At 39.4% G+C, this 18,701-nt stretch overlaps 2 protein-coding genes across 2 annotated transcripts in view; one reads left to right on the top strand and one right to left on the bottom strand.

Annotated features, from left to right (window-relative positions):
• The first annotated feature begins 3,353 nt into the window (after positions 1 to 3,353).
• Positions 3,354 to 18,701, top strand: part of LOC144030601 (inactive dipeptidyl peptidase 10-like) — a 76,498-nt gene continuing 61,150 nt past the window's right edge. Inside the window, exon 1 of the mRNA XM_077537038.1 lies at positions 3,354 to 3,615. Within this exon, the coding sequence (XP_077393164.1) occupies positions 3,559 to 3,615 (57 nt within the window). The 5' untranslated portion in view covers positions 3,354 to 3,558. The remainder of the gene's footprint in view (positions 3,616 to 18,701) is intronic.
• On the bottom strand, positions 4,277 to 6,239 carry LOC144030737 (general transcription factor II-I repeat domain-containing protein 2-like). Its single transcript, XM_077537279.1, has one exon. The coding sequence runs from the start codon at positions 6,083 to 6,085 to the stop codon at positions 4,277 to 4,279; it is 1,809 nt and encodes a 602-aa protein (XP_077393405.1). The 5' UTR covers positions 6,086 to 6,239.

Below are 18,701 nucleotides of genomic sequence, written 5' to 3'. Positions count from 1 at the left end.
TATATAAAAAAAAAGTATATTTCTATCTGTTTCCGTTTTGCAGCAATTAGCATAAGAATATAGTTAAGTTTTATCATGATTTACAAATCTGTTTAAAAGTGTGGGGGGTTAACAGTTTGTTGCAACATGGCCCTGGTTGATCTCTTATCCTCTGCTGCCACCTGCTGGCCGTTTTTGGAATAATTACCATTGCTTCAACAGTTCTCTTCAGCTCAGAGGCTGCATCAAAGCTTTCTGTATGCTCTATTATTGACCCCCCCCCCCCCCCCAAACAAAAAAAAACAAAACAAAAAAACAACAACAACGTATAAATACATCTTTGGGACACTGTTAATATTTAAAATAGAACATATTTATACGTTTTTGGGAGCAAATGAGTTAATGACTTTATACGGCTGTTAATCCTTGTCATATCTATTTGTGTTACCAGTAATTGAATTTTTGTCGCATTTAACACATTTATGTCGGTCTATGATTTAAAAATAATAATAATGATAATAAGAATAAAGAATAAACTATCCGTAACTTTAATTTGTGTGTAAAATAATGACATCCAGGACGATTCCCCGTACAAGTTGCTTTGCTTATCTGTGGACTGCTTGTGAAATTACAAATTTACATGTTTTGATTGTGGCCGGCTGATTAATTGGTCCGACATTACAATTACAATTAAAATTTTTTCTTTTTTTACTTTACAAAATCATCTCACGGGCCGGATTAAACCCCTTTGCGTGCCCGATCCGACCCGCGGGCTGTATGTTTGACACCCCTGGATTAGATGTGATATTAAAAGAATTTCTGAATGGACAATATTAGTGTTGTCGAGCGTGTACGGATACTGACTCGCATTCCTCAGATCATTTATCTAGTGTATTTTCAGTGATGTGTTGCTCTCTGGATATAAATATGGAGTGTGAAGTGTCAAAAAAAAAAAAAACTACTAATGAACCATTGAAGATATTAATATCATACACCCAAAAGACAAAAATAATCTTGTGAAAAATGAAAGGTCTGCAATATCAAGGACATTATACACTCTTCCAAAACAGTTTGAGGGATTAGTACACTAGGCACCCATGTGGACAAGGACCATGTAGCGTTGCTGAAACAAAGTTTACTTTAAGCATGGTTGCAGATGGCACTGGGGAAGCAGGGGACTCCTCCTCACTTACATAAAGAACACAATCTGTCCCCTCCACTTTCAAAGGGTTTGCTTGACGCATCAACGCTCCGCGCTGAAATGAGACGTACACAATTCGGCGAGTGCATGTTTTGCAGCCTTGGTCAGTGCGGCTGGACCCTGCAATGGGGAACCGCACAAATGCTATTTTTAGACCGCAAGGCCACGTGACTTCAGCAGCGTGAACAAGGAAGTGGGTCAAAAAGAAGCTCGCTCATTGACGAGCCATGCAAATAGTGCTTGTTTTGTTCTTGTTTATCTCCGGAAAAACAACATGCCGAGTAAACACAGCTATTATGGAACTTGCAAAAACCACTCCAGACACTACAACTGTCCACATATGAAGGATGTATTCTTTATTCGTTTCCCGAATCCAAAATTCTGAGTCATTAATGTGAACAGGGGTGTATTTCACAAAGCAGGTTCAACAAACTGTAAGATTAACCCTGAACAACAAGTTGACCCTCAGATAGGAAACTCTGGGGTATATTCACTAAGAATGTGCTGCGTTCTGTAATAGCGCAAAATATTGCACCACAACTGCACCCGCAGTCTGCGCCCAGTTACCCACCTATTCACTAAGGATATTGCTCTAATCATATACCGACGCAAACACGCCCACAAAACTGACAGCTTGGAGCAAATTTGCACCTGATTTACCACACATGGCAATGGATTTGCGCCAAGAACATGGTTGTTAAAATAACAGTTTCAAGAAAGATGACATTATCAGAAAGCGAGGTTGGACCGAGAGTATAAGCGTTTAGAGCGCCATTAAACTGTACAGAGCAGAGAGGACAACAACGACGTCATTCATTCATAAAGTACAAATTATTGATGCGATCTTTTTAAAAATATATTTTCAGAGGTTGGCGTGGGTGTACAGTATGCATCTGGCACGTAAAAATGATCGTAAAATGCCTCCCCGCCATTGCCGATCAGCCCGGGTTACGTTATGTGTCCTAAACCATCCATCCATCCATCCATCCATCCATCCATCCATCCATCCATCCATCCATCCATCCATCCATCCATCCATTTTTTTGACCGCTTATTCCTCACAAGGGTCGCGGGGGTGGTGGAGCCCATCTCAGCTGGCTTTGGGCAGTAGGCAGGGTGCACCCAGGACTGATTACAAGCCAATCGCAGGGTACACAGAGACGAACAACCATCCACAAGCTCAAGCACACCTAGGGACAATTCGGAGCGCTCAATTAACCTGCCATGCATGACTTTATCTCACCAGAAGACACACCAAGGAGCCTCCTGTTTGTCTCTGTGGTCACCTTGGCTGTAGTGGTCCAGTCCTCTGGAAGCTCCTCTTGCCCACTTTCACTTCTTCTCGAAAAGCTCCAGTGCCACACACTTCTATTCTCAGTTTCCACCACGTTTGCCTGACCTGCTTTTGTCTTCTTCACCACAATTAGAGTAATCTCATACCACAATCTGACACTGTAACGCTCTAGTCTCCCCTATTACTACTTTAAAGTCAGTAATCTCTTTCAGATTACATTTTCTACACAATATGTAATCTACATGTGTGTGTTTACTTGTGCTCTTGGATAACACACCTATGAGAAAAAAATAATCAGCATTGTGTTCTGTTGGTCTTATAGAGTGGAGATGGCCAACACAGTCTACTTCCCCAAAACAGATGTCTTTAAACGAGTGAATCTTAACATACTCAGGATAATCTTTTAGAGGCATCTGAGATAAATCCTTTCTTAATTTTGATTGGAATGGAGGGGCTGGGAGTGGGGGTGCTCATATTCGGACCGATTATTGGACAGTAAGCGTGGAACCCGCTTCAGATGCCATGTATGGGAACAATGTAAGCCATTGCAGATACAAATCAATATCAAAATAGCAACAATAAAATTTAACATATTTTTATTGAGACAGCAATGAGTCAAATCAATACATTTAATACTGTATGTATACAAGGGACCGTACAGAATGGCTTGAAACTCAGGCTTTGGCCATCTGCTTTATCTTGTTATGCAATCAGGGGTTTCACAAGCTCCCATTTCTGTTCCACTTAATCCCAAACAACTGTTCTTACGTTTATGTTTTTTAATGCAAAAGTATTAAACTACTTCATTATGCTCATATTTCATTGAGTTATCTTGGTTAACATGATGCAGTTTTGGTCTCGGGCACCCAGCAGACACACGCAAACACACAAACAGGCACACGCCCCCCAGCTCAGAAATCCCACGGGACACGGAGAGAGCACAGCGTTGAAGTGATTTCAATCCCCACCTTTCATTCAGTACTGGCATCTGGCTCCGTGCCTGTAATTTTGCTACACAAATATTCATCCATCTGCTGGCAAATTGGCTTTTTTTTAGAGAAGAAAGCGTCCACGCGGCTCAAATATGAATCAAAGTGCAGGAGCAGCGCAGCACAGTCGGAGATACTCCAGTGATGATAAGGTAAGAACAGACTTCACTTCTGTTGCCATTAATACATTTCTCTTAAAATGAGCTCCTGTTGTGGAAATGTGCAAGTGATGCCAACATTTCATTACATGTCAAAGATATTGTGTGTGTGTGTGTGTATGTGTGTATATGGGTTTGTCCACATTTGTCCATTATCAAGTTTGTTTGCAAGCACTTTTTGAGATATCAACCAGGATCTTTTTTTTATGATGAGTCAGTAATAATATTCTTACGAGGATGGGATAAACTTTAAAGGTGCGTGCATACTGAAGACAACCCAAAAATTAATATGCGTCTACAGTACTCCAAACATGGCATTCTGATTAATATTACATTTGTGGAACATGAATGAAGCGGCAAAATCCAAACCTAATAGCCAGATTGATAATTGTGATTCACTCAAGGGAGTTCTCCACAATATCAATCTGAGACTGCTCAACGATGATTTGTTCGGGAAAGGCGGGACATTCTATACCAGGGGTGGGCAAACTTTTTGACTCACGGGCCACAATGAGTTCTAAAATTTGACAGAGGGGCCGAGCCAAAAACAGATGGATTGAGTGTTATATAAATTACATACAGGATTTGACCTATTAATGATTAATTTAATTACATTTCAGTTGAATAAACACAGCATGAAAACTCACCATCAGTTTCAGTGGGAACAGTGTTGTTGATCTCCCTGTTTTGTCAGTGCATCAAAGTCTGGAGTAAGTTTTGTTGTGGCGATTCTCAGGATAGATCCGAGGTGTTGGTCAGTTATCCTGGATCTGTGACGGGCTTTGTTCATGTTCATAACACTGAATGTCTGCTCACATACATAGGTCGAGCCAAACAAGGCCAGCATCTTCTGTGCCGTCCTCCGTAGGTTTGGAAAGGTGGCTTCGTTCAGTGAAGCATAAAAGTCGTTAAGTTTAAGAGTGTTGAACTTTTCCTTCAAGGTGGCGTCAGACTGAAGATCGATCAGTTCCAATTGCACCTCATGTGGTACTGTTTCAGGGTCTTGTGAGAAGGGACAAGACACGAGCTGAAGTGACTCATCAATGTTTTCAAAATCAGAGAACCGGCGACTGAATTCTCTGTGCAGGTCATCCAGTGATTTGCTGTATTTCTTTGCGTATCGCGTCGCCTCTTTCTGAGTGTCAAGTGTGGCGAAATGAGTGAATGATGTGTTTGCAACTTGTCTGGAGAAGACAATGAGCTTAGATTTGAACGCTGTAACATGTTTGTACATGTCGTGCACAAACTGATCTTTCCCCTGCAGTTTGACATTCAGCTCATTCAAGTGTGAAAATACGTCCACAGCAAACGCAAAATCACAAAGCCATTTCTGGTCTCGTAGCTCAGGAAATTCGTCAGATTTCTCATTGAACTCTAAAAATGCGCAGATCTCCTCTTTCAGGTCCCAAATGCGTTGAAACACTTTGCCCAAACTTAACCACCGGACACGAGAGTGGTAAAGTAAGTCCTGATGATCCGCATCAATTTCCTCCAGGAACGTGATGAACTGACGATGCTGTAGTCCCCTTGCGCGTATAAAGTTCACAAGTTTTACAACTGGATTCACAACATGGTTAAGCTGCAATACAGACTTGCAAAGTGATTCCTGATGGATGATACAGTGAAGGAAAATAACATCCTGTTCAGGGTTTTCCTCTTTTACTTTATCCTGGATTCGTTTCAGCAGCCCAACGTTTTTTCCTGTTAAATTTGGTGATCCATCCGTCGTGACATTGGCAAGTTTACTCCAAGGTAGTTTATGTTTCTCGATTGCAGCAGACACCTTGTCATACAAATCCTCTCCCCGCGTTGTTCCCTTCAGGGACTCCATGGTCAAAAACTCCTCCGTTATCTCAAAGCTGTCATTTATTCCTCGGATAAAAATTAGGAGCTGCGCTGTGTCTTTGACGTCATTACTTTCATCCAGTGCAAGTGAATATAACTGAAAGAACTCTGCCTTTTTGTTTAGCTGGCTAGCTATATGTTCATCAATTAGTTCCACACGGCGAGTCACAGTCCGACGTGACAAACTGATTTTTTCGAACTTGCCTTGACTTTCCGGACACAGAACACCTGCAGTCTCCACCATGCAGTCTTTCAAAAACTCACCTTCGGAGAAAGGCTTGCTAGCTGCTGCTAATTTGAATGCCAGCAAAAAGCTTGCCTTGGTAGTTGACTCCTGAAGCGCAGTTTGTCGGTGAAAATTTTTTTGCTGGGACAGTAAATTGGCTGCCATCCTCTCAGCCGTAGCTGCCCGTTCTTGCGCCGACAGCTTGCTGGCATAATTAGAATGCTTCGTAGCAAAGTGACGGCTAATATTGTACTCCTTAAAAACCGCGACACTTTCTTGACATATCAAGCATACAGCCTTTGATCGGACTTCTTTGAAAAAATATTTTGTTGTCCATTCTGTTTTAAACACTCGGCACTCACTGTCGACTTTTCTTTTCTTTGATAAACTCATGTTTGTTTTTAGAAGGGGGAAAGCTTTACCGCAGAAACAGAGGAGAGTGCTTCTCCTGGGAAAAGCTTAACCGCGAAGAAAAGGGGGCAAATGCTCAAGCGCGCCATCTATTGGGGAAATGTGGGCATTACAGGGGAAAGTAAATGAACAAGGTTTGCCGGTATGTTTTGATATAACTGGGAGATGTTTGGCGGGCCGGATTAAAAAGACCAACGGGCCGTATATGGCCCGCGGGCCGTAGTATGCCCATGTCTGTTCTATACAATACTTCGAGCTGATTGGACGATGTGCATCTTGTGCACGTTTGTTTTGACCAGTGACAGCCACGGATCAACAAGTCATTTTAGGTCTCGTCGAAGGGTGAAAAAAACGCCATCTTTACCAGCTAAAAAGCGTCCATTTGTCCAAGTTAGGTTTGTTTCTCACAGCATGTGCGCTTCCCGGTTTCATCACAGCTGTATTCTCCATCCTCCAACACAATACTGCCTTGCGATTGGTCCGTTCAAAAAGTGTACGGATCGGTGAAAATCAGCGGGTTCGGTACAAGATGTATTCTCAGGAGTTTGTGAACTCAAAAATACTGCGAGAATTCAGCTTGCAGAGCAAGGTTAGCAAAATCCAGCCGTTTTTATCCATCTTTGCGGGCGGCCATTTTGCTATTAACTGAAAATGACATCACAGTTGCTCAGGGCTGAGGTAATGACCAATCATGGCTCACCTGTTTTCTGAGTTTGGTCAAGTGACGTTCGCAAGCTGAGGCGTGATTGGTAATTACCCGAGTGTGTGTGTGTCTACACTTTCTGTAAAAAACTGGCAGCTACTTCAATGTGAGCTCACCAACTTCATCTGTAGGAGGACACAAGTATCACTAAGTTATGGAAGGCCATACCTTTTGATTTTATCATCCTGTACCAAATTCAAATTAACCTAAAATCCACAACTGGGGCGGATAGGTGACAACAAAATGTGTGGCTGGTCTAATGCATTTACTTGAAACACTGTTATATTTATGTGATAACGAGCATATGTGAGGTTTTACTAACATACATTTGAACAGTGCGAGCTGGTTATACGCATGTTCAATCCATTAATCGCGCGGGAGTTAGCGGGAGCGCGCTAACACATTTCTACTGTTACTGCCGGGAGCACGCCTGCGCTGTTCTCCCATTATAGCCGGGAGAGCCGATAAGTCATTTTGTTTTCTTTTGATTAATTCTTGGTCTCATAGCTGATGAAATGCATCAGAATATTTACGAAAGGGTGATGTGGGCCTTGTAGCATGTCCTGGAATTTTCGTCGAGCATTTATGGCTTACGCAGATTTCGTGGGAGTTATGAAATAAATGACGCAGTTGACGACAGCGTGGTAGTGTGAGGTTTCAGTGGATCCCAAAAACACGGACAAGTCAGTGAATTTACAAACAGATTTATTTACAGGAGCAAAAACTAAGCACATAGGCAAAAGTACAACAAAAAGAGCTTGCAATGGCAAGAGTAAATTTAAATAACAAAAAACGCACGTAACAAATATGCGAAACCTAAAACACATTTGAGCCAATCCAAAAGGGCAACAGAAATCTTCAAGAACTTACAAGAAACAAGACGGGAAGGCAAGATCAAGGTCGCAAACGAGGTTTAGGAGTCGAGGCTATCTTGGACCGAGGCACTAGCAAGCGAATAGTCTGACAAAAAACAGGAGCAGAAGCAGCCTCTTAAATACACAAGACATAATTGCTGATGAGCAGCATCTGTGCAGAGTCTCATGGGCGCTACTAGTGATGGCAAAATGAAGCCCCGTAAAGCAGTGAAGCCCTGCAGTGAAATGCTTCACACACACGTAGGGGCTCCAAGATGATTCATTTCCTCGACTACCCCATCATGTGGACAGAAAAATGTATAACATGCTTGGTGCATGCAATAAAATGGTGGGGTGTAAATCATGCTCTCAATACAAAAGAATATATATTTGAAGAGTGTTTTAACATGAATTGTTCTGTGTTACTTTGTCTATGTTTGTGCTTATGCAACAAGTGAAAATGTGAAATGAGGTAAAATAAAGTGCCTATTCATTTTTATTTAAAAACAATATTTTTTCCGAAGTTTTTGGACTCAGGCGTTTTCTTTTTTTTGCAGAGAATTTCACCTGCTTTGGAAAAACAAACAAACTCTTTCACATGGTACTGATGAAGCAGGGGTGCATCGATATGAGATAATAAGTTTGTATAGAATTGGACGCGTATATTTCTGTGATTCCCAGTACTGAAGGGGACTTTCAACTGTGAACAGAAAAATGTGAATTTTATGTGTTGTCACATTTTATTTTATTTTATTATTGGAATCTGTTAAAATAGTACCGTAATTGCAGTGCATTACCTTCTGAGGTGAGATCTGCTCAAAGTGCTCCCAAGCAAGGGAAAATCTCTTTCTTGCTGGTTCCATCGCAAAAAGAAGCTCGTCAAATCGAATGCCAAAAGCAAAAAAAGTAGCGCAAGAAGGGACCCGACACAAAAAGTGAATGGGAATCCTAGCGTTTCTTTGCCGCTTTTATTGCGAACTACACTCAAATCTTGCGAATAATTTCCTGAATCAGTCACGTGGTACACCTGCTTCGTGGGGCTTCAAACGTCACCACGTACGTCATCAACACACGCATTGACACGCCGGTCATGAACCACTCATCTACATTACTCGGCACACGCTTCAGGGATTCGACCCGAGAAGCACATCACTAGGCGCTACCGCAGGTCAGGCTCAAACTGGAATTACAACAAGACAACTGTAGGCATGCAACTTGACAGGGAGGACTTTGAATCAGTGTCACCAGTCAACAGTGGTATATTGTTAAGAAATATGTTTGTAGCCAATGAGGATGTTGAAAATTTCAATGGCTTTGTAACGGAATGGATGACGAATAATTACCACTCGCTTCCCCGAGGTTATTACAACTGCGCTCCAGTGTTGAAGGTAAATGTATATGGATTATATACCCGCAGATGTGAAATTTGTTTGTTGATTAAAAAGTAAAATATTAAAGATTAATAATTTATAAACTTATTTTTGTGTGAACGCCACAGGTGTAAGCTCAAAAGTGTTTTTGGAATTGTTTGTATCTACTTCAGGAGCTGAGATATCAATTATTTTTAATCTTGTTAAATTTCCAGGAAAACGTCAAGTTTTTGGGGGTGACGCAAAAAAGTCACCCATAGGTTTTAGAGGTATTTTTTGTCAGGCGGTTTAGGCCTTAATGGGTTATACGCAATTTACATTAGGAATGTCCCCAGGTTGAAATTTCCTGGAATTGTCCTTAAACTGGCTAATTAATGAGTTGTGCAAAGACCCTTTGTTCAATGGTGATTTCTTTTTTTCATTTTTTTTTCAGCGCATATAGTGCATCAACTGCAAGAAAACCCCATTGCAACATAAAGTAGGGCTTGGTGATGTTTGAGAATTGTGATATTACGGTGATCAGCTGTGAGTGTATTTTTTCGATATCAAACACAACGGAAATGTGCGTGACAGCAGCCAATCATAGTCCAGCTTTTCCTCTCTCTTTATTTTGGTTTGCAAGTTGAAGATGTCAACCAAAAGTAACAGAAACAAGAAGTAAGCAATTACTAAACGTGCAGCAAAATGTTTATGACTTAATTGTATTTGGACAAGCAAATTTACTCACCCTCTCCTAACTAGACATTCAGCCACCCAACTAAAGCTGCAATCAATCCTGTCATCTTTTATCATGCACTCCACAACCTAAGCCAAACAAATTTCAACATAACAAATTACTGAAGCTTTTGAAAATGTCTGCATTTTATAGGTGCTCTTGTTGGACTTTTGCAAGTTGGCTTAGTTCGGTGAAGATATAAGGGATTAGGCTGCCTGAAATGCTGTTTACAAGCAGAGCATAAACAACACATTTGTAATGTTCCTATGGTAGAGACAAGGTGTTAAATTAATCATTGAAACTTGAGGGTATGACAAACGGCTTTCCTTTTGTGTATCGTCTCTACTAAATTCACACGAATTATTCATGGAATAAATTAATAAAACAGACCGATATAGGAAAACGATTAACAATTAATATCAAAACCCAACAGAATATCGACAATAATTTATTTAGTCCAAGTGAATTTTGAACAGTTGAATTAAAACAGTAAGCTGCACCTCCCACTGGCACAAGAAATGACTTTTTCTATGAAATATCAATGTGCATCTTATTATTTAGAACTTTCTTACACTTAAAACATCACGGTGAGCCTATCCAGACGCATAAAATATTCTGACCCTTAGTTAGTCCCATTCCATCTCTGCCTACTTGCTTCCACACCTTAGTTAGGTTATTCCATCACTCCTTACAAGTTTTATGAACCCAGCTACAATAATGTGTATTCCCTGAGGCCATATCACCCTGCATTGAAGCTAGTCTTAGGAAACTGGCACCCAACAGGCCTAGACAACAGCAAAAGCCAAAGACAAATAAAATAATCTTAAAGTGGATTCTCAATTGCATGGGCAGCCAGTGAAGAGAGGCCAGGATAGTAACGTGCTCCCTCTTACGAGCACCAGTTAGGAGACGAGCAGCAGCATTTTGAACCAGCTAGAGATGCTTGAGGGAGGACTGGCTGATTCCAAGATAAAGTGCATTACAGTAATCCATCTTAGATGTAACGAAGGCATGGATTACGATTTCTAAGTGCTGCTGAGAAAGGAGAGTCTTTACCTTAGGCAGCTGTTAGGGGTGCAGCGGTTTCAGATTTTGGTGTACAATTATAATCTGAGAAAAAAATGCGGTTTGAAAATGTATATTACTAACAATTAATAACCGAAAACTTTTTTTTTTTTTTTTAATTGCTGCCTTTTAAAACGAATACTGCGATTAGACATAGATGGCTTGTATGCTCTTAAAATAGGGCATAGGCACTATGTATAACAAGTGGACGGTATGTACCCTCTTTTCTTTCATCTTAGAAAAAAAAAAAAAAATCTTTTTCTTTCAATTTCTATTTCAATCATACTTACAGTTGAAATGTTCATCCACAGCCTGTAAACTGGCGATTTGTGCAGTTTACCGCTACGCATGTAGGCATTTTGCAGCCAAATGCCGAGATGTTTCTTGGGAGTACCAAGATGGCGGCCCCGAAGCTTCAAAATTCTCTGCCTATGGCTTAACCAGCGCTCGACTGTGGATGGGGGGACTCGCGGAGCCATTCGTTAGGATTAAAGACCACATTTTTATTCTCAGTAAAGGGAAGCGCGCAAGTCTACAGTAGCATTTCACCTCCGAGGATTTCTTGTTGGGGCTAAAGTGTCAGATGCCCGAAACCTGAGAAAATAATTTTGGCGGGTGGTCATAAAAATTTCCGAGCCAATTTAGCTGGTAATGCATGACACATTCGCTAAATTGGCTAGTATTTTTTAGGACCACCAATTTGGCGTTACAGTTAATTTAAACCCTGCATATCTATCTATCTATCTATCTATCTATCTATCTATCTATCTATCTACATGCATATATATATATATATATATATATATATATATATATATATATATATATATATATATATATATATATATATATATATATATATATATATATATATATATATTCTTTTCTTTCCGTGTCGTCGTTTTGTGCAACCTCCTTAGCTTGTTTATGCTTTTACAGCAAAATGTTCCCTCAGGGGTCTACAACCTGCGGCTCTGGAGCCAATGTGGCTCTTTAGTCCCTCTCCTGTGGCTTCCTGTGAATCTCTAAAAAAATTGATAGAACTATTTTTGCATACAAATTTACTTGTATACTTTAGATAAAATATTCTTCTAATGTAGTAATGACTTAGATTAAAAAAAAATATCAGAGGCCAAATTTTTTAAAGTTGTCGGTAAAAGATGAAAACTTTTTTAAAATTATCTAAAAATGTACAAGTAATCATAAAATATCCAAAAATGAAGAGGAAAAGCATAAATTCACCATAAAATGTCTATGAAATTGCCAAAAATGTCAGAGAAATAAAAAAGGCAGAAAAGAAAATATTCAAAAAGTAACCTAAAATGTCTAAAAACAAAAGAAAGTCAGACAATTACCATAAAATATTTTTGGAATTACCAAAAGTCACAAAAATGTTATTATTATTATTTAAAAAAAAAAAAAAAAAAAAAAAAAAACTGAAACGAAAACATTCAAAAAAACAAAAGAAGAAATCCCCCAAATAATCTACTACAATATTTGTTGTGTGCTGAGAAGTTTAGATCCCAAGGCTCAGGCACAAATAAGGTTTTAACTATTTATTCAAATAACTTGTCTAAACGAAAAACAACGAGAATGCATCGAGAATTACGACACGCCAAGGCAATGCAAGGCAAGGCAAGGCAAGTTTATTTGTATAGCACATTTCATACACAAGGCAACTCAATGTGCTTTACACAAGGAAAGACAACACATAAGCATCAAGAAACAGTAGTTAACATTCAGAGGAAGAAAACTAAATGAAAATAGGTTACAAAATGTACTAAAAATAACATACAATAACAATCTTAAAACATTATTCAACAAACTTTAAAACATTTAGCAAAAGAAAGTTTAAAATAATAATAAAAATAATTAAAAAGGAAAAAAAATAATAATAATTAAAGCTGTTTAAAAGTCCCTAATCAAAGGTATAAGAAAAAAGCCAAGTTTTTAACCTGGATTTGAAAACATTTACACTCACACTGACTTCACTTCTGTTGGCAGCCTATTCCATCTGTGTGCAGCATAGCTAAATGCAGCTTCACCATGTTTACTTCGAACTCTGGGTTCCACTAGTTGGCCCAAGTCTGTCGATCTCAGAGCCCTACTGGGTTTGTACTCAATCAGCATTCCTTGGATATATTCAGGACCCAAACCATTTAGTGATTTATAGATGAGTAAATTTACAGACTGAACAACAGGGGTCCAAGGACTGACCCTTGAGGGACCCCACATGTCATGGCCTTTCAATCAGATTCAAAATTTCCAATGGTCACAAAGTAACTCCTTTCCTCCAAATAGGACCTGAACAATTTAAGGACAGTTCCAAGCCCCCTTGGGCAGAGGAGAAGCACAGCGAAACAGTGATCAATAATCCGGCAAAATACACACAATTCTCAGATTCTTATATAGACAGTCAATCAATCTCATTGGTTGTGGCTTGACATGTGAGTACCAGTACTGACATGGAATTCTCTGATTGGCTGTTAACCCAGTAATTAGTTCCTGACATCAACAAACATCATATAGCATAAAAGATTCCTGACATCACATAGTCCAGACATCATATAGCCTAAAACTAGTTGAAACTAGACGCTGTTACATCAATACCCAAAACAGACACGTAACGGGTCGTGAACTCTGGCGCACGGTCATGAACTCTACTCAAACTTAACCCAGGCGTGACCCTAGACATGAGACAAGGCTCAAACATTATTCCTGCATGACCCGAGTCATGACAGTGTTTTAGGGTTTATGTTGCCTCTCATTTTTATTTTGTCTTTGTTTCTTCATCGCAATCATTTCTATGTATGGCGATGTCAGTTTTCACCAGCCTTTCAGATGTGGGATTTGATAAATCACATTGTGCGCACTAAATTATTCTTTTTAACGGTACTGCCAGTGTTTTGCCTGATTGGCAGATGCAAACGTTTACAAATAATGTCTAAAATATCTTGTAGTTAATGTTTACTGCAGGGCAAAATATTTTCTGATATTTTATAAAGCACCATGTTTTTTTTTTGTTTTTTTTATTTCCAACATCTTAAGTGTAATGGTCTCGTTGATTGAAAATGTATCTGTTTTTACTTATTTCTAAACCCAGGAATGTTTAAAACTCATAAAGCATGCCAGCTTTTTTTCTTTTTTTTTAAACTAGTTGTTTAATTGCCATCCCTGAACAAATGAACTGAGCACTGTTGTTGGTTTCAGCCTTGAAGCATGTGTTCAAAGAACTGAAAAACCGTTAGTGTACAAGCTAAGTGTTGATGGCTGTATTGAAAGAAAGATGAAAAGAGATCTCAATATGACATCTCAGCATTTATTTTTGGTCTGTCTCTTGAGAGTGCGCGTTCAATGCTTTTACTGCTAAAAGAGTTTGTTTTTTTTGTAACTATGTTACAAAGCAGGGCGGTGTTTGGGGCTGAAAATAGTGGGAAACACTACATCTGAACAAGGTTATTAAACATTAGTGTAATAACCTTATTAAACTTGAGTTTAATAACCTTTGAAAGGATTTTACTAGTAAGGACAAATACTTTATTTTTGTTAAAGACTGAAAACATTTGAGTTTGACAGAAAAAAACAACAACACATAATTCAACTCCCTCCTGCCCCCAATGCATCCGTAAACTTCGGCACATTTTTTCCCCCCATGTGAACCAATAGTGCTGAGTATCGATGCTCTGTTTCAGGTTTTAGTGTTTGTTTGAGAAGACTATCCATCAGAACTAGTGTTGTTCCGATACCGTTTTTTGGCCCCCGATACTGATTCTGATACCCAGCTTTGCAGTATCGGCCGATACCGATACCTAAGGTTTTTTTTCCTCAACATGAAAATGCTGTCCTGCCATTGGTTCAGAGCATTCAAGGGCCAATAGGATATCTTAGATCGGCATGCAGTGAACATGTCACATATCAGTGAATGTCGTGCACGAGCAAGACACAAGATGCTGCATCCAAAATCCTATATTAGCGTTGGAATTAATGGTATCGGCATGTTACTTGCGAGTAGTCACCGATACCGATACCATTGTGATACCATTGTTTAAATGCAGTATCGGCTCCTCTGCCGATACCAGTATCGGTATCGGAACAACACTAATCATAACCATTGCACAAACACGGACCATCACAAATAGAACCACTTGGACAAACAACCATTCACACTCACATTCACACTTAAGGACAATATAAAGTTTTCAATGAGACTAACATGCATGTTTTTAGAATGTGATGGAGAACATGCATACTCCACACAGAATGGTCAGGCCCAGATTTCAACCCCAACTTTAGATCTGCTTTTCCATTGTCCTGCCAAACTTATATCTACGATTATTTAATGTATTTTCTAGTCATTTAATTTATTCCTCGCTTTAGTCGAGATGGGGAGGGGATTTGTCCAAATGGCGCCTATCTCAGCTGGCTCTGGGCAGTAGGCAGGGGACACCCTGGACTGGTTGCCAGCCAATCGCAGGGCACACAGAGACGAACAACCATCCACACTCACAAGCACACCTCGGGACAATTCGGAGCGCCCAATTAACTTGTCATGCATGTCTTTGGAATGTGGGAGGAGACCGGAGTACCCGGAGAAGACCCACGCGGGCACGGGGAGAACATGCAAACTCCACCCAGGAAGGCCGGAGCCTGGACTCGAACCGGAGTCCTCAGAACTGGTAGGCGGACGTGCTAACCACTCCCCACCGTGCTGCGGCCCAACAATATGCTAACTCAAAATCAGTGTTGCCACAGTTACCTTGAAAAAGTAACTTAGTTACTTTACTGATTACTTGGTTTTAAAAGTAACTATATTGCGTTACTGATTACTTGATTTTAAAAGTAACTAAGTTAGATTAAAATTTACTTTTTTAGTTACTTTCAGCAGCTGCCGATAACACCATCTCAACATAAAAATAATGCAGTAGAAACGGAGTTCCAAATACTTTATTGAAAGTGCATTTTTAACATGAAAATAAAGGTTTTTTTTTATGAAAAACAAAATAGGCAGTCTCTCTTGACTTCTTGTAACGTAAATACTTTTTATAAAACAAAAAATAAAAATCTATCCAGGTTGAAAATGAAAATCCCCTAAATTCCTCTATTGTTTGTTTGTTCCGCTATTCCAGTGTGCACACATGTATCAGTTTAAATATTTATTAGTAGTTATTGACAGTTATAATTGTTTTTTGGTTTGTTTGTTTTTTCTCTTCAAAATAAGGATCAGGAAAACAAAAGGTTGATAATTTAATGTTAAATATAAATATTTAACCTTTAGACAGACACCAACACAATTAAACAGAATATTTGCACATTGTGAAGTATTTCAGAAACATAAATTTAAGACATTAAATAAACCTACCGTCCAGCCAAAAGAAATATGAAGCCACCTTATGGAACAATAAATCTATCAAACACATTTTAACCACTTAATATATGCAAAAATATTTCCAAAAGTTCATTTCCCTTTTTAATCAACAATTTTTGTATTTAACATTTTTTTTTTCTTTTGTCATCACTTTCATTTTTGGTTAATGTATGACATCTTTTTTTGTTTTTTTAATCTGAGACACGATGATGACCACAGAATCACTACTGTTTATATTTTGTTTTTTGGGCTGTCGTAATCGCGGGCACGTCTCAGTTCTCCTATCTGCTGCTCATGCTAGTTGTAGACATTGACAGGGAGCCACAAACTGAGAAATGAGATACTTGCAGTGTGCTTTTAGCTTAGCTGGTGTGTTGGCTGTGGGACATACCTGTGTCGTTTGAATCCATGCATTGGATCGTCACGGGAGTTATTCTTTTTGGCTCGCGCGCAGTACCAACGCCGGCCCGGGACATACAAGTGCACCGAGAGGACTCGATAGCCATGGGAAATACCGAGATGTACGGCACCGGCTTCTGCTAACTGTCTCCATTTGTATGTTGTCACTCGTTGCGCGCGCGCGCGCCGTGTCGCGAGCACGGAAACACGGAAGTAGCTTGAATGGTGATGCTACTGAAATGTAAACAAAACAAGTAGAGCACGGCGCAGAACTCTTGCTATTGTTATGAAAACCATAAAGCCTCACTCGCAACCGATACGGTCGTTTAGCTCCCCTTGACGAACGATGGTTCGGTCGAATCGTTTTTTTGTTCCACCCGTACTGAAAACGTAACTTGTCTGACGTCACTCCCCCTTGCGAGAGGGCGGAGACGACCTCATCCCATAATGCTTCACGGACCAGTTGAGGATGGAAATAAATTATTTTTACCACTTTTATGGTCCATAATGCACACTTTTTTTGTTGTGTTGTGTGCCTGTTGGTTAATAAAACTAGTAGTAAAAGTATCATCACTTTTGTTTTGAATGTGCAAACCATTCATGACCAGACCATGGCTGAATTCAATGTGGTGATCAATGACTTCTGCCTCATCTTCGTAGTTAGCAGTAGTTGTTTGTGACTGTTACAACAGTGAGATAGTTTGCCTTCTTCATGAAAATGTGGAGTAACGCATTGATTCTCTGGACAGTAACTTTAATCAGACTACTTTATAGAATAAAGTAACGCGTTAGACTATTAGTTACTTTAGAAAGCAACTTTTTTGAGTAACGCGTTAGCAACACTGCTCAAAATCAGATTCAAGGTAAATATGTAGGTACAGCACATTGTCAGTGCTCTGTTGTGTTTTGGTTTCCTTATCATTCCAATCATTGTGTTGTCACTTGCTTTCACTTTGTCTGCACTAAAATAGTAACCTTTTGTACGTTATGATTGGTGCCATCAAATATCCAGGCTGTAACAGTGTGATGCCAGTAGGCATTCACGCTCTATGCAGACGGGCTCTGAGGTTGAGTTGGGGGAAAAAAGGCGTCACAGAAGCAGCTGTTTAATGTGCCTCAGTGCAACCTCATTATGATAATGAGCTTAGAATGGCTTTGAAGATCAAAACGTTCTTATGGAAAAATCCACTGAGGGTTGTTTTTCCATCTGTGTACATATAATGTATGCATAGTATCACTCCTTCAACAACTTATTATAATAATAATAATAATAAAACACTATATGTTATGTGTGTGTTCCATAACTAAACTTGGTTCACTGTATTTTGCATCTTTGAGCACAATACGTTTGTAGGCCACTTCAACACAATAGATGCAATTGTATGGCAGCAAGTTGAGGAAGCATTGGTGGGCAAGCTCTAGATGTGTTCCACCACAGAACATTATGTGCAAAACAACTGCCAAAATTCCTCTGATTCATAAACGTGTATACTATACACTGTACAGTAATTGTAATCCTGGCTACAACAGTCATAATGTACTGTAGTCATATTTCTGCTCTTAACCTAATAGACTCATACAGGGCTTAGGTAGATGCTCAGGGCACTGTGGAATCCAGGGGGCGCCAAAAAGCAGGTAACGTTTCACCTTCAATAATGATGTTGAAATATATGGAATTCTGTCAAATGGTATTGCATGATGTGTAATGATATTATTATGATTGTGATATTATATTGCAGAATATAGGAAGGCCTTGAATGGTAATGGTGAAAATGCATACATTGAATGATGTGGAATGATACTGTATAATATTTAATTGTAGTATATTGAATTAGGGGGAATGATAATGGTGAAAATGTGCAATATGTGAGTGGAAAAGGTGGAATTTTTAAGCTGTGAGAATTGGGGGTGTGCTGAAAATTGATCCCAAGTTGAATTCAATGAGCTAAACAGTTTGAATTTGGAATGGCAGTGAATTCTTGAACGTCTCGTTCGAAATGAATGGGGATCTTTGTGGTGAAAAATGTTGAATTGTGGGAAAATGGTGAAAGTTGGGAAAATAGTGGCTGTGAAACATAAATTTTTGGAACATGTTGAAGTTGAAGTTGGAATGATTTGAATGTGTCA

Source organism: Festucalex cinctus, chromosome 11 (genome assembly GCF_051991245.1).
Source record: "Festucalex cinctus isolate MCC-2025b chromosome 11, RoL_Fcin_1.0, whole genome shotgun sequence".
NCBI classification, from domain to species: Eukaryota; Metazoa; Chordata; class Actinopteri; order Syngnathiformes; family Syngnathidae; genus Festucalex; species Festucalex cinctus.
The sequence above is the reverse complement of the archived record's forward strand: the minus strand, read 5'-3'. Positions and strand labels throughout refer to the sequence as shown.

Bases quoted from the DNA above. Each gene is read 5' to 3' on its own strand.
- LOC144030737 (XM_077537279.1), bottom strand. From the start codon at position 6,085: ATGAGTTTATCAAAGAAAAGAAAAGTCGACAGTGAGTGCCGAGTGTTT.